The 15,869-nt window shown below is 34.4% G+C and overlaps 1 protein-coding gene across 1 annotated transcript in view; it reads right to left on the bottom strand.

Annotated features, from left to right (window-relative positions):
- Positions 1-1,540: 1,540 nt before the first annotated feature.
- The window catches only part of LOC148940918 (uncharacterized), a 68,093-nt gene continuing 53,764 nt past the window's right edge, over positions 1,541-15,869 (bottom strand). The window contains exon 6 of the mRNA XM_089105108.1: positions 1,541-2,365. Coding sequence (XP_088961234.1) covers positions 1,541-2,365 — 825 coding nt within the window. The remainder of the gene's footprint in view (positions 2,366-15,869) is intronic.

Raw genomic sequence — 15,869 nt, forward strand, 5'->3', positions numbered from 1 at the left:
GCTGAAAAGACGAGCTTCACTTGCCAAAAAAAAATCTAATTACCAGAAAACTATATACATATTCAAAGTGCCTAAATATGAGAATTAGCCAACGTGGAACAGCTTTAATTCTTAATCTTCCAAGTTTACTTCTGTCAATAAAAATCACTATTGTACTATAAGGTCTAGCTGCAATCTATAAACAAGGGGCTTTTCCTAGAATGTGCTGTTGGATCTTAATTCAGAGCTGACTTCAACAAAAACACTCTTTTGCACAAATGACATTTAAATGGTATCTCACCTGTATACATTCGTTGGTGTTTGTGCAAAAATTACAGTCAAGGCAAGCACTTCTTAAATATGTCGTCTTTTAATCTGTCTATTACCTGTATGAACTCTTTAGAGCTCATCCAATAGCCTTGATGTAGACAAGCATTTCTTACATACATGAATTATGCCTGTTATTCTATATTTTCATTTCGTTTTAATGGCAAAACAAAGCGGTCATTGCTTGAATAAAATTCAATGTATAAATATATTGAGCGCAATATGCAACAAGGCTATCCAGAAGTAATGATTCCCTTATCTAGCCAACTTACATAACCTAAACAGAAATTTATATTATAACTAGCCACCTAATATAACTTTCTCCCCGATTCCAGGCATGCATCACTGTTGTCAATTTCTAAGAAAACAACTTTTTTTCACTAATAATAAATCAAATTCATAGATTTCATCCGACCAAAAAAAAAAAAAAAAAAATGTATCTCTTAAGGGAGTCGACATTCCCTCAGATTTAGCTATTGTTGGTATGCGATTAATATTTTAGCCGTTTTCTCTCTTAGCCGAGATGTTCCTGAACTAAACCAAATCCAAATGCATTTTTTTTGGTTTATTGGTCTTGCATTGTTAGCTGTTCCTGCTAAATCATAACCAAAAGTAAAGGACTTAATGTTCACTTACCTCTGGAGCCCTATATCTTATCTGAGAGAATCATTTTCATGGACTTCAAAATACGAATTTGGCCCTTCGGGGCTTGTGATGGTAAAATTGTTGTCTTTACAGGGTTGACTATTATATTCTTAGTGACAATATTACCATAATATAATAATTATAATGATAACAATAATAATTGTTTCGATAGCTCATCCATCTTTTCACAAATTTCAAAACACCGCGGCGCCAAGAAATATAACTATTACTTGTACAGCAAGGAAACTGAAAAATGCACACTAGAGGAGTAAGTAATACAAATTAAAACAAACGATTAAAGAAAACAACTTTTTTCACTAATAATAATAAAAGTCCATATATTTCGGCCTCACGTCCGGAATCTTTTAGCTAAGGAAAAAAAACAGAAAAGAAAAAGATCAAAATAAACTAACCCCAAAGAAACAGAATATATAAAGAAAAGGGAAAAGAAAAACGCAAACTGTATACAAGAGTAAAATTAAAACAAGAGAAAAGAAAACACACATATTTGCTGTCTTGATATTCATCTTACTATTCACAATATTTATCTGTCCCATTTATTCGCATATGATTCGTTTCGATCTCAATATCAGCTAGTAAGATGCACTCTCTTGTGTTTAATCAAACCGCTAGTTTCAGAAAAGTATTTGTTACATGCATCACATTTAAACGGTTTTTCATCGGTATGCAGTCTCTGGTGTTTAATCAAACTGCTAGGCTCATAAAAGCATTTGCTACATGCATCACATTTAAACAGTTTTTCAGCAGTATGCACTCTCTGGTGCTTAATCAAACCACTAGGCTCAGAAAAGTATTTGTTATATGCAGCAAATTTAAACGGTTTCTCACCCATATACATTTTTTGATGACTGTTCAAATGCGCTGCTTGAGAAAAGGCTTGGTCGCATACAACACATTTAAACGGTTTCTCACCCGTATGTATTCTTCGATGCCTGTTCAAATTTGCTGCATGAGAAAAGGTCTTGTCGCAAATATTACATTTAAACGGTTTCTCACCCGTGTGCATTCTTTGGCGGTGGTTTAAATTTGTTGCGTGAGAAAAGATGTTGTCACATACATCACATCTAAACGGTTTTTCGCCAGTATGAATTCTTTGATGTGCGTTCAAATTTGCTGCTTGAGAAAAGGTTTTGTCACATACATCACATTTAAACGGTTTTTCACCCGTGTGCACTCTTTGATGCATGTACAAATGGTGTGCTTGAGAAAGGGTTTGGTAACATACATCACATTTAAACGGTTTCACACCCGTATGCATTCTTTGATGCCTGTTCAAATTTGCTGCATGAGAAAATGGCTTGTCACATACATCACATTTAAATGGTTTCTCACCCGTATTCATTATTTGATGTGTGTTCAAATTTGCTGCTTGAGAAAAGGTCTTATCACATACCTCATGTTTATATGTCTTTTTCCCTTTATGCGTCCTTTGATGTTCTTCCAATTTTCTATACTCTTTACTATGCAGGCGACTTTTCAAACCTGTTTTCTGAAATTCTAAACCTTTTCCTTCAGATTCTGATGCATGTGTATTTGAGAAACGGCTCGTAGATTGATTCTTAGAAAAAGCTAGTGACGTATTTCCATGTAGGTGTAGGCCAAACCCCTGTGGTGAAAAGTGACCTAAAAATTTAAGAAGTCTACAGCAAAAAAATAAAAAAATCAAGACTCAAAAATCAAAAAATCAAAAAAAAAATACATCTTTCAATAATTTTTACAAGTCTATAGAGTTAAAAAAAAACGGTATATCTTTCGATAGGTTTTAACAACTAATTTTACTTTCGATCCCTCTTCTCTCTCTCATACTGATACTCATATTAGCTTTTAAGACTAGTTATTCTGATTTAAAAAAAAGAACGAGAATGAAACCTTAGACTATAAAAAAGTACACCGTGGGGTAAATCAAACCATAAGTGAAGAATAAGAACTATTACAACAAATATTAGAAATTTTCGTAACCAAAGAGGAAGAGCTAAAAGAATGCACATCGTTTTTTGAAGCTAAAAAGTTTTGAGTAACCGCAAAGCTGAATACTATGCTACCCTGGTAAACTAGATTCAGATGCGTTTCAGAAATCTTGGTTGTAACAGGAACATTCAAGTTTAATATTTACATGACTATATGTATCCTTTCATAGAACATATATTTGCCTCCAGGGAAGACATGACACAATAAAGGATTGGCACCAAGAAAGATGAGGCCAAATTGGGGCAAATTTGTGCCTCTTCTCTCTCTCTCATGCTGATACTTACATTAGCTTCTAAAATTAGTTATTGTAATTTAAAAAAGAGCGAAATTGAAACCTTAGACGATAAAAAAGTATACCATGGGGTAAATGAAACCATAAGTGAAGAACAGGAAATATTACAACAAATATTAGGAATTTTTGTAGCTAAAAGATGAAGAGCTAAAAGAATTTAAATCATTTTTTTAAGTTAAAAAGTTTTGGGTAACCGCAAAGCTGAATACTATGTTACCCTAGTAAACTAGATTCTAAAACGTTTCAGAAATCTTGCTTGTAACAGCATCATTCAATATTTACATATTTTTACAAGACCATTTAATATTTACATGACCATATGAACCATTTCATAGAACCTTTAGTTGCCTCCAGGGAAGACATAAACACAATAGAGGATTGGCACCAAGATAGGTGCGACCAAATTGGGGCAAATTCGATTGGAAATCAGAAGTTTTAGTTCCTTTTTTAGAACACCTGCGCGTCTTGCTTTTTTGAAGACGTTATTTATATATTTTTGCAAGTGGTGAATCTTGTAAAAGAAATATAATACAAAATATACCATTTGAGCTAAAGAGTCGGAAAGGTAAAGTTTCCTTTTAGACCTATTTTGAAGGTTAACCGGGTTAACCAATTGGCCTTGTTGAAAATTTCATAGATAGATGATTAAAACCGGTAAAACAGGAAAATAGGAAGCCCGTCCCCTTTGATTCAGTAACTCCGGCAGTTGAAAACAAAACTTTCACCGCAATACCATATATCTCGAAACTGGAAACTCATGAACCTTTTTTCAATTCTGGAAAGGATAAAACTGACCCTATACTAAGTAGTGGTGTTTATACAGTCCGTGTTCACGTGGGAAGTTTTACATTGGCAGGACCCACCAACAACTGGGGGAACGATTGCATGAACACAAAACTTCAATAGGTAAATCCCTGAGATGTAAAAATAAAAATGACCACTTTGATTCTGTTTTGGCCCTCTGTATTTTTGGAAACCCCGAACATCTAATTTTTTTCTGAAAAGGCAACTTTAATATCTACTGTAAATGGCCTACCGCAAACATTTAAAGAGGCAACTGAGATACAAAATATACAAACAGAAATTTTGCTATGAATAGATATGCAGGAGATATTTCCTTTATCCCAATTTAAAATAATTTAATATTACGACTCAATTAATATTTAAGACAACCTGACCGCATATCTAATAAAATGTACCATGATATTTAAAATACAGGATTCTTTCCTTCTAAAGATGATTCGGGTAGAAATTAAACGTCCCCTAATTGAGTTCAAATACCGCTTCCAAGAGTCTAAAATTTTAATCAGCAAAAAGATAAATTGCATTCTAGCTTCAGTCAAACAACGACGCTAGTTGTTCGAATTTCCCTAAGACAATTAGTAGCAAAAAAATGCTATGCACAACATTTCTAAGAGAGTTTAAATGGCAAAAAAAAACCGTGTAAATGCTAGAATCATCAAAAACAATTAGAAGAGACCTTAGGACGACGATTCGCGTCCGTGTGCCATTTGAGCCCATGGCGAGCAGTCCTTACAGCGCAGGACGAAAGAGCTGCGTTTGGAAGTGGGGTAGATATGTTTTTTAATTAGAATAGTAAGTCTGACTTGAGAAGATCCATTGAGATAGAAGTTTTAACTCTTTCATCTGTGTCACAATTATTGTCATTGAAGTGACCCGTTGCTGTACAACTAAGTATGTAAGTTCAATAAATCTATTTTCTTTCTTATCTGTGTCTATTTCATTTATATGTCTGCGTCTAGTTTAAAAATAGGTAATTAGTTCGTAAGTCTCCAAGGTAAATGCTCCCAAAGGAATCTGATCTGCAGGTGGCCCGAGAAGAAGAGGCGACATTTTTTCATCCCTGCAAACACCAAAAGTTGTTATCGCCTCGGCTTAGAAGAATGTTTCTAACCCCTGCTAGCCTATAAGAATTCGTATCTCTTAAATCAGATCTGATTGTGCCAGGGAAACAAAGCTTTGAGACGTCAAAACTTATAGTTCAATAATTCGTAATTACTCATAAAACAATACATAACAAATGGCGCGAGTCGGAAATTGGAGAAAAACTTGCGAACTAGTTAGGCTATGAAACTTTGTAATTTTAATTTAATTGTTTGGAAAGATACAGACATATTAGAAAAATTATTAGGCCTAGTGCCACTAGGCTACGACAGGAAAACCCCTTATATCTCATAGGAGATAATAGAGTCCCCCAAAATATTTAAATTAAAATTTTAATTTGATATAAACGCAAAAAAAAAAAATGGAAGAACTCAGGGAGTTATTAATAGGGCAATAGTTAGTCACAAAAACTAAAAATTGCAAAATCTATACCAGAGTACATTGGTCAGTCAGATATTGACGAATTTGATACTCAATTGACCCAGTTTGTACAGCTAACAAAGACGGACGTTGGAGCGTTAAAAGACATGCTCCTACTACGATTAAGAGGCCAGGCCTTAACCTTTCTAAAACAGGTCGAACATACCATAGGCAATAACGCCAACTTACCAATATATACGGTTGATGACTTGTTAAAAGCATTCAAAGAGAGATTTATAGAAACCAGTTCAATAAATAAATTAAAACACGGAGTAGTGAACTTTGATTTTTCACAGAATATACGAGAATACCTGGATAATATACGCATTTCTGTAGAAGCAAAATACGGAAGTGGTTCTGGGCAACTGTATGAAAAAGTCATACTAAATACTTTTTAGCAAGGGCTACCCCCAAAACTATATAGAGTATTAATATCCAAAAATATTCAGACGTTGGATCTTGCAGTCCAAGAGGTAGAGCGACTAATCGAAGTTGATAAAATGGTTTGCTAATCATAGTAAAGCAAAAATAAACAGCCTAGGCGACTCAAACGCAAACCTAGTTTTCAAGGGCTATCAAGCACCACCCAATTTCCTTTCAAGGGATACCCCACTAGTGGAACATATAAGCAATACACACGAGACCAATAGGAAGAGAAAAGTACGTTTTCAGTACGTTAGCCCGACAACAAGAAGCTACCATAGTTGCACTAGCATTGGCCACATAGCGAGAGAGTGCCCCTATGTCCCAAATCCCATACCAGGTAATGTTGTCGGTAATACGCAAAATTACGGTAACCATTTGTTCAGAAAAACAAATTAAAGCACCGGTCGTGCAATAGGCTATAGCCAGGGGGATTGCGCCAATCAGTACCTTATAATGCGTACCAACCAAATTTGTATAACCCTCTCCCCAACAGGCAAATTAATTATCGGTTTGAAAACCCAAATACTCGACAAGGTAAATATAATGCAAGAATGCAATACAAAAATCGTGAAAATTTGCCAATAAAAAAGGAAAATTTTACAAGCCAATGGCACTGGCAATCAGTGCCAGCAAATAGCACTTACACGAGACATCCAAGCTACCATAATAATACAAAGAAAAGACAGGCAGAAGTAAATCATTTAAATATGCCTGCGGAACCTAATACGTCTGAATATCTATTACAGGCACCGACAAATGAAATAAATCCTACGGGCAACGCTTCAGGCCCCTCAGAAACATAAATTGGACCCAGAGGCTGCCAGGAATATTTAATAGGTCCAAGACAATATTAGTGCCTTCTTGTAGTTATATTATTAAGAAGTTACCTATATTTAATGATTTTTGTGAATAAAATTTTTATTCTAAAGGTTTGATCGACTCGGGTGCTATAATTGGTATCATAAACTCTTGTGTATTCAATATGTTGCTCCTTCCAAGTAAATGACAGAGGAACCCTAATAATCCCAATTTAACAAGCGTGACAGGTAATAAGTCAAATGCAAAAGGGTAAATTTGCCTAAACTTAAAAAGAGACAATAGAAGTTCATGACAAATTTTATTATAGGTGATAATTTCTCATATGAAGTTATTATAGGTAAAAATTTTCTAAGATCTAATAGCATACTATTAGACGTAGCCAACGAAAAGCTTGTATACCCAGCTAAGGCAGGGGAAGAAATTTCCACCTTAAGAAATCGTAACAGAGGCTACGAAGACAACATAACAGTAAACAAAATTTCTAGTGGTAAAATGTCGAAGTATTTTGAACCTCATGTCTCGCAAAGACAGGGCATAATTGGAAATTTGTTGAAGTCTCCGGAGAGATATTGCAGAAATGAAGTAAATTTAAATAATAAAAGTAGTGAATCTGCGAAAATAAAAATAGGAGACATGCGACAGCACAGGTCAAACGAATTCAAGAAAATAGTAGAATTGTGGTAAAACATAGTAAAACCCAACGTGACACCACAAGATGCCGCAATGGCGCAGCATAGCGCCAGTATGAATCTAATAAACAATGAAAATGAAGAGGATTACGGATTTGCGATAAGGAAAACAAAAATCCCTCCCAAAACGCTGCAAAAAATCCATATATCACAGATGACTGAGCCAGTAATTAGCAAATCAGAAATATGGTTTGCGACACCGTCTGAAATACCCGAAAATCTGTTATGCGAGGAACAGATTATATTTTATGACAAAGGGGAAGGTTTTATTTGGGTAACCAATAACCATGAAAATGATACAATTACAATTAAAAAGGGGACTTGTTTAGTTCAAATCCAGGTTTCAATGGAAAATGATTTAAATACATGGGAAAATTCTAAAAGAAACCTAGTTAACGGTATTAAAACTTCAAATAACGAATATCCTTTAACTAAATCACGATTTTTAAACAAATTTAATATGGATCATATTACGGATATGGAACTTAAGAAAAAATCATGCGAATTATTATGGAATTTTTAGGATGTATTTTCTGCATCTGAAGATGATATCGGGCTAATTCCATTTTACGAACATTCAATTTTAACGACAGGTAATCCCGTAGCAAAACAGCCATATCGTGTGCCATATAAGCACAAAGAGTGGTTAAAAAATAAAATCCCTGAATTAGAAAAAAATGAAATTATACGCCCAAGTATAAGTCCGTATAGCGCACCAGTGATCTTAGTACCAAAAAAGAACGGAGATTTTAGACTCGTAGTAGATTATAGGGCTCTCAATAAACAAGTAGTTAGCAATAAATTTCCTCTACTAAGAATAGACGAAATTCTTGACTCAATTTCAAGCAAAAACGAAATTTTTACTTCTTTGGACCTTACCCAAGGCTACCACCAGGTGAAAATAGCCGAAAAGGATGTCCATAAGACTTCATTTTCAGCTTCTGAACATAGTTCATATGAATACTTGAGAGTACCATTTGGGCTTAAAACAAGTTCAAGCGCGCTATGTAGACCCCTATTGCACCTTTTAAGAGGATTAAAGAATATAATTCATTTTGTTGATGATATTATATGTGTGGGGGAAAACACTGAACAACACTTAGCAGCATTAGCTAAGGTGTTCGAGAAGTTCAGGCAAGGTAATTTAAAATGCCGGCCTGAGAAAGTAAATTTATTTCAATCTAAGATTAAATTCTTAGGAGTAGTAGTAACCCAGGGAGAGATATCCCCAGACCCTGCTACAATAAAATGTGTTGAAAACCTCAAGCCCCCCAGAACTATGAAAGAATTAAGGGGAATTTTAGGACTTACTGGCTACTTTAGAAAATTCGTACGCAATTATGCCCAAATTGCGAAACCCCTCACGGAATTAACCAAAGGACCTCTCATAATGTTACCTGGTCCCAGGAAGCTCAAACTTCCCTAGACCAACTCAAAAAGGCGCTCACGTCTGAACCAATTTTATCACTCCCTGATTTCGAAAACGGAAAATTCATCGTTACCACTAATGCTAGCTCAAAGGGCATAGGCGCTATCCTTTCGCAAATAATCCCAGTAGAAAACCCTAACCCTCTACAGGGAACACCCAAACAAAGAGAAACATTTATACGCTATTCAAGTAAAACTTTATTAAAGGGTGAAAGCAGTTATTCAGCCACAAACTTAGAATTGTTATCTATTATCTACCATTTGGACAAATTTAGGCATTATGTAATTGGTAGAAAATTTATACTACGATCAGACCATAAAAGCTTGCAGTACCTGCGCACATTTAAAAACCCCACGGGCATTCTAGCTAGATGGATTATGAAAGTACAAGACCTAGATTATGAATTTGAATATTTAAAGGAAAAACAAAACGCAGCTTGTGACTTTTTAAGCAGATATCGAGAAAATATTCCATCGGAAGCTGAAGAAAAATGAAGTTGACGCCATAATTGCTAAGAGCAATCATGGATGTAAGAAAAACAAAATCAAAGACGCAGTAAAAGAAAATAAGATTAACTATTGTCCCTTGTCTTTGGAAAATATAAAAATAAAGCAAAAAAAGGACGAAATATTTGTAGCACTAATTGATTATTTTGTGAATGATGAGGCATTACCGGATAAATTCAAAACTCTTAGAAAAGAGATAGATAATTTTTACTATGATTTTGATGATGAAATACTGTGTAGAATCGTGACTGCTGAGACAAATAGAAACCAAACCTCGATAATACCTGTGTTACCACAAAACTTGATAGGGCCTGCAATTGAATATTTTCATTCGGACACGGGTGGACATTTAGGAGTTATGAAAACGTTCCATAAGTTAAAACAATACTTTTACGCACAATCTGCACTGACAAAACTTAAAGAATTTGCAAGTACATGCAAAGCATGTAACTTGAGAAAAAAACCCCCAGCTTATCCAAATCCTCCAATGGGAAGGGTCCCAGTAGCAAAGTACCCCTTCGATATTATCTCATTTGACCTATACGGTACAAGTGGAGGCTTACCTGTTTCCAGCAGAGGTAATACTTGTATTCTTTCGGTTATAGATCATTTTTCCGGATTTACTTTTGCAAAAGCATTAAAAAATCAAGGTGCTTATGCCACAAGTAAGGCATTAGCAAAATTATTTTTATAATTTGGCATTCCTAATAAAATTTTGAGCGACAACGGGAGCAATTTTGTTGCAAAAGTAACAAAAGAGTTAATGAGTTTCCTTAATATAGAGAAAATGTTGACAGCGCCGTACCATCCACAAGCTAATGGCAAAATAGAAAACAGGCATAAAATATTTTCGAACGTTCTAATTATTTATACGAAACAATAGGAGCGACTGGGATAAATTCTTACCTTATTTAACCAACGTAATCAACACTGCATATTCCGAAACAACCAGAGACAATCCATTTTATTTTACTTTTTGGTCGAGATTTTAGAATCCCATACGATGAGATTATTGAATCTCGGCAGTATTATAACGACTCAGAAGTTTATAAACAAGAATTCATAAATAGAATGAGGAAAACTTATAAAATAGTTAGGCAAGAGCTGGAAAAATGTAAAATCAACCAAGAGCTAAGAAACCAACCCAAAGTTAAGGGGAATATAGATTTCAAAGTAGGAGACTTCGTTTACCTAAAGAACGAGGCGAAAACGGAAGGAAAAAAACTTTCAAATAAATATTCTGGGCCGTAAAGAATAGTCAAAGAGTACGATAACGAATATACTTTTAAAATGGAAAACCCCGATAGTGGAAGAACTTACAAGGCGCATGTTAGCCGAATAAAAAGAGCCAAATTTCCAGAGAGATGGGTATCACATCCCTCTTCTACTGATTTGTCAGATTCGGAAAATTAGCCCCCTAGGTCAAGACTGGCAGAGCTAAAACCCTTTAATTTCAAGCAAGACTATTTTGAGAATGACATTGACCAGGAAAACTTTGAATAATTTTTAGCTATGGAAAATCTAGTCATTCCAGAGAAAAAATCCCTAAAACCAGTAAGAATAAGAACGCCAAAAAGTCCAAAAAGTTATTCATCGGCGAGCGCAGGAGATTTAGATTATACAATATCTCCAAAAACCCAATTTTTCCCAGAGACAATCTCGACCCCATGTCCCCCCAAAAGATTTCCAGACGATATGGTTTCCCCTGCAACACCGATAGAAAGGCCCCTGTCTTTACAGGAAGAATTAAACAGAGCTCTAGAAACCCCCGGTATTACTGTGAAGAAAACTCCTCCCAAAGCTTTAACTAAAACAAATCTGCGAGAGGCTATGGATTTAATAAATTTTCCCATAAAAACGAGTCAAAGTACATTGCCCGGGAATAAAACTCCAACGGATGACCAGCAAGGTCAATATCATGATATAACTGTATCCAAGGCCAAACCTAAACATTGGACTTCATGGAGAGAAACCCTAGATTAAAAAATTCCCCATCCTCCCGAGGACATGGCGTTCAAACAATGGAGGAACCCCGCAAAAACTATTGATTCCTCCCAAAGCTCTCAAGAATCTTTCAAATCTCCCGAGTTGAGGACTCAAAACGAAAACTTAGGGAATAAACCTTCTACTTCCAGGGGAGTAGAAATTTACGAAGGAATGGCAGGTGAGACCACAAAAAGTGCCACCTCTAAAATTTCTAATCCGGATTCGTCGGAAACTAGTTCCGAAGAGTCTGAAGGCGAATCAGCCCATATAGTAGCTAAAGAAATAGGGAAATCTAGGCCGACCTCAGCAGCCGCACACGGGAAACAAACGAAATTAAAAAGGCAAGAGTTTTTGAAAAAACAATACAAAAAGTTTGACCTTATTCCGCTAGACAAATCGAAAAAGAAAAAACCGCAAGAAGCAGACGAGAAAATAACGACACAGTCAGGTAGAATGGTTAAAAAACCTGACAGATGGAAATATCCCTAACTAGCATAAAGACAAATATCAAATATAATAAATTTAACCCCATAATAAATTTAACAGTGTGCAAGTAAAGTTAGCCAAGTCAATATTAATGAAAAAAAAATAAAATAATACGAATAATGCCAAAACATTGACGATCACAGAAAATAACCAAAGGTAGGTAGCTCGTGGTCTACTGAGGACGACAACTGGTGTTGGACCACGTCTTGTGGGAAGCCCGGGGAGGAACTCAAGGCCCATGATTGTTTTTTGTAATTTTTTTGTAAACAACCGTAGGAAGAGATATTTCTCAGTCCTTCAAGTGTAAGTAATTAGTATTTTTATGCCAATCAGGGCCAGTTAAAACAATACTTAAAGGTTGAATAGAAACTTCTGTGAGCTAGTTAAGTTTTAGTTTTTTGGATCAGAATGCTTTGAAAGAGAAACAGAGAGTTTACTTTCTGATAGCTCCGAGGCGAAAAAAAAAAAAAAAGCTCTTTTTTTTAATTATATTATACCTATGACGTATGCTGTCCTACAGCTCTGTGATAAATATTACTTTCAAAGAGAAACAAAGACATTGATACCTTTATCTCCTTGGCGAAAAATTTAATTTTATTAGTTTATATCTATGACGTATACAATAACAGAGAGATCACTGTTCTATAGTTCTGTGACAAAATGTTCTTGAATTCCATTGGTTTATCTATGACATATCTTGTGCTCTAATTTTTGTGACATATTTTCGCAAGTCAGTCACGTTATATTTTACTTATCCTGACTCAGGTCCCCTCGAATTTTCTATGAAAAATCGACCCAAGTCCAAACAAAAATTGATGTCATCAAAAACAAAAAAAAAAAAAAATTTTTACTTATCGTTTAATTTCTACCAATAAGAAGACTGCAAGGTGATGACGGTGATATCTTTACTAATAGTCTTATACATAGATTAAGTCGAGGCGAAATCTCCTCTCTACCACGGGCATAAGAGTTTTCTAAGATGTAGAATCCCTACTGAAATTGCCTTCCACGTGAAGATTGGAAAAAAAATTTAAACTATGAAGAAAATTAATCAAAAGAAAATCTAACATGCCTAACTTGACTTAAAAATTCGATAATCCGACACTATTCTTAGCTAGAGCTTGATCTGAATCGTGTTTTGCTCTACTATTAAGATTTTTAGTGTTTAATCTTCCTTTTTACTTGCCGTTTTGTTCGTTTTTCTTGCTTAAAATATCAGTCAAATTCTTATTTAATTATTCTAATAGTCAGTTCGTACTCAATTTTTTACTTTAATTATTTATTAACATATAGTTTATAAATAAGTTATTAATTAAAATTTAATTATCTCAATAAACTATTTGGAACCGGATAATGTATTTAAGGTAGACTAAGGTTTATATTTAACTTGAAAAGACTGTGCGTCATTTAGTGAAAAACGTTTATCCTTGTCAATTTTTCTGTTTCTCCCTTTTTTTTAGTTCATGCGAAATTTACTTGAGCAACATGTACATTAAATTATCCAATTCTGATATAGTGAATACTAAAGAGATTTCCTCTTGAAACCTATATTTCTTCACCCCCATTATACCCGTACAAATTTCCACCATTTTTCAGTATATTTTGATAAAGCGAATTTTTTTTTAATTAACTAAAGTAAAGACGACTAGTTTGGAGTGTCGGGTATTTTGAAAAGAAGTTTGATTTTTAAACTATGCCATTCAGTAGGCCGTACCCCCATATTGGGCAGCTTAATAAAATCAAAAAAAAAAACTAGATCAGGGCTATCATGATTTCTTTTCCAAGAGAAATTATTGGTTCTATACCCGAACATGATCGTGGAAAGTCCTAACCTCAGCATTTCAGCTGTTCAACAGCAGCTTTTCAGCCGTTAAACCCGGAGCCCCATGAGAACGTCTAAGCCAAGAAATAGGGAAGACATTAGAAGACAAGTGGATAGAAAGGTCTCCATTCATCCTTGTTATGTCTTGTTCCCTCATTGTAGTATCGTTTGCGTAAAACCGTGTGGTTATGACACTGCACATGCGTTTCTTAAACAGCACGGACGTGCGTGAACAATGCAGGCATGAAATGAGTCGTAAAGTTAGACCTCAAAAATTAACCATGTAGCATAAACTCTGTTTAAATGATTATTTTAAATCTATTGTAAAATTAACTAAGTGTTAAAAGAAGTTAAAATAAAGTGTATGTAGTAGTATATATTAGAAAGTATAATAAGAGACCATACTTAAAGTTGAAGAATTAATATTTTATAAGAAAATTCTATGTATTGAACTTCCCAATAGGAACAATTATAACTCAATTAATGCGTGAATTACTTTATGAGTATTTACTTCAAAGAACTTGTGATTCTGCCGCGTTGTTTTTATTACAGGAAAGTAAATGGACACATTGGTCATTGAGTATTACAATGAGTTGCCCAGTACAGATACGACCCAGTAGCATCTATTTTCATCATATCTCAACCAACGAAGAGTACTCACAATAGACTCCAGGCAATTTTCATCCCAGCTTCGTCTACAAAAACAACAGTTACCTTCGATCGTCGTTTCTTTGACCATGAACCATATTACGTATCAGGTAACACTATATTTGAACCTCAGTATCAAGTGCTTTAACGAACTATATAATCGCATAAATGCTGAGAAACCCATCGGTCAGTACAAGATACAAATACTTAGATATCGCCTTTGATACTCACTATGGACCCCAGAACAATTTGACAGTATAGTGATGATATTCGAAGCTAAACGATATTTAACGACATTTGAAGTTAAATAATATTTAAATTTGAAGATATTTGAAGCTGAAATAAAGACAATTTGAAGTTTAATTCTGAGAACCCCATCGATCAATACAAGATAAACGATATTTAACGATATTTGAAGTTAAATGATACTTAAAGACATTTGAAGATATTTGAAGCCGAAGTTAAAGACAATTTAAAGTTTAATTCTGAGAACCCCATCGATCAGAACAAGATAAACGATATTTAACGATATTTGAAGGTAAATGATACTTAAAGACATTTGAAGATATTTGAAGCTGAAGTTAAAGACAATTTTAAGTTTAATTCTGAGAACCCCATCGATCAGAACAAAATAAACGATATTTAACGATATTTGAAGGTAAATGATACTTAAAGACATTTGAAGATATTTGAAGCTGAAGTTAAAGATAATTTAAAGTTTAATTCTGAGAACCCCATCGATCAGAACAAGAAAAACGATAGTTAACGATATTTGAAGTTAAATTATACTTAAAGACATTTGAAGATATTTGAAGTTGAAGTTAGAGACAATTTGAAGTTTAATTCTGAGAACCCCATCGATCAATACAAGATAAACGATATTTAACGACATTTGAAGTTGAACGATATTTGAAGATGTTTGAAGTTGAACTTAAATACAATATATTAAGAGAGTCACTATAGTATGACGACAACCCGTTTCAAAAGGCACAAATGAACAATTTTACGCGAGAATACATCCTCTATGTGCCTCAAAAATCCTAAAAATGAAATGCTGAGAAGAAAAACAACAACACCTGTAGTGGGAAAAATCATTTCCCAGTTGACTATTAGAACGATATTTAACGGTCATTTGCCAGTTGACTATTAGGGAAAACTTACCGTGTAAAGACAACTAGACTCGAACTGTTCCATGAAGAAACCATAAAGTAAATGCTTCAAAATTTTTACCAAGACAAAAAGAGTGAAGGACTATTATTTACAACAGAAGGGTGTAGTACACAAAGGACACGAAAGGTGATGAATAGATGTGAAGCTACGTGTGTTACTTCTTAATAACTTTGACAATTCAAAAATCCCAATAGTGAAAGTATTTTAATGTTATCAGTGAATATGATGAACCCAATATTGTATATTATAAATCATTCATGTATTTACCACAAGTAGAATTAGGTGTAATATTATCATGTTCTTCATTTAACGTAGTGTAGATAGTATGTAG

Source organism: Artemia sp. Qi Xiang Cuo, chromosome 19, assembly GCF_049724085.1.
Source record: "Artemia sp. Qi Xiang Cuo chromosome 19, ASM4972408v1, whole genome shotgun sequence".
Taxonomy (NCBI): Eukaryota; Metazoa; Arthropoda; class Branchiopoda; order Anostraca; family Artemiidae; genus Artemia; species Artemia sp. Qi Xiang Cuo.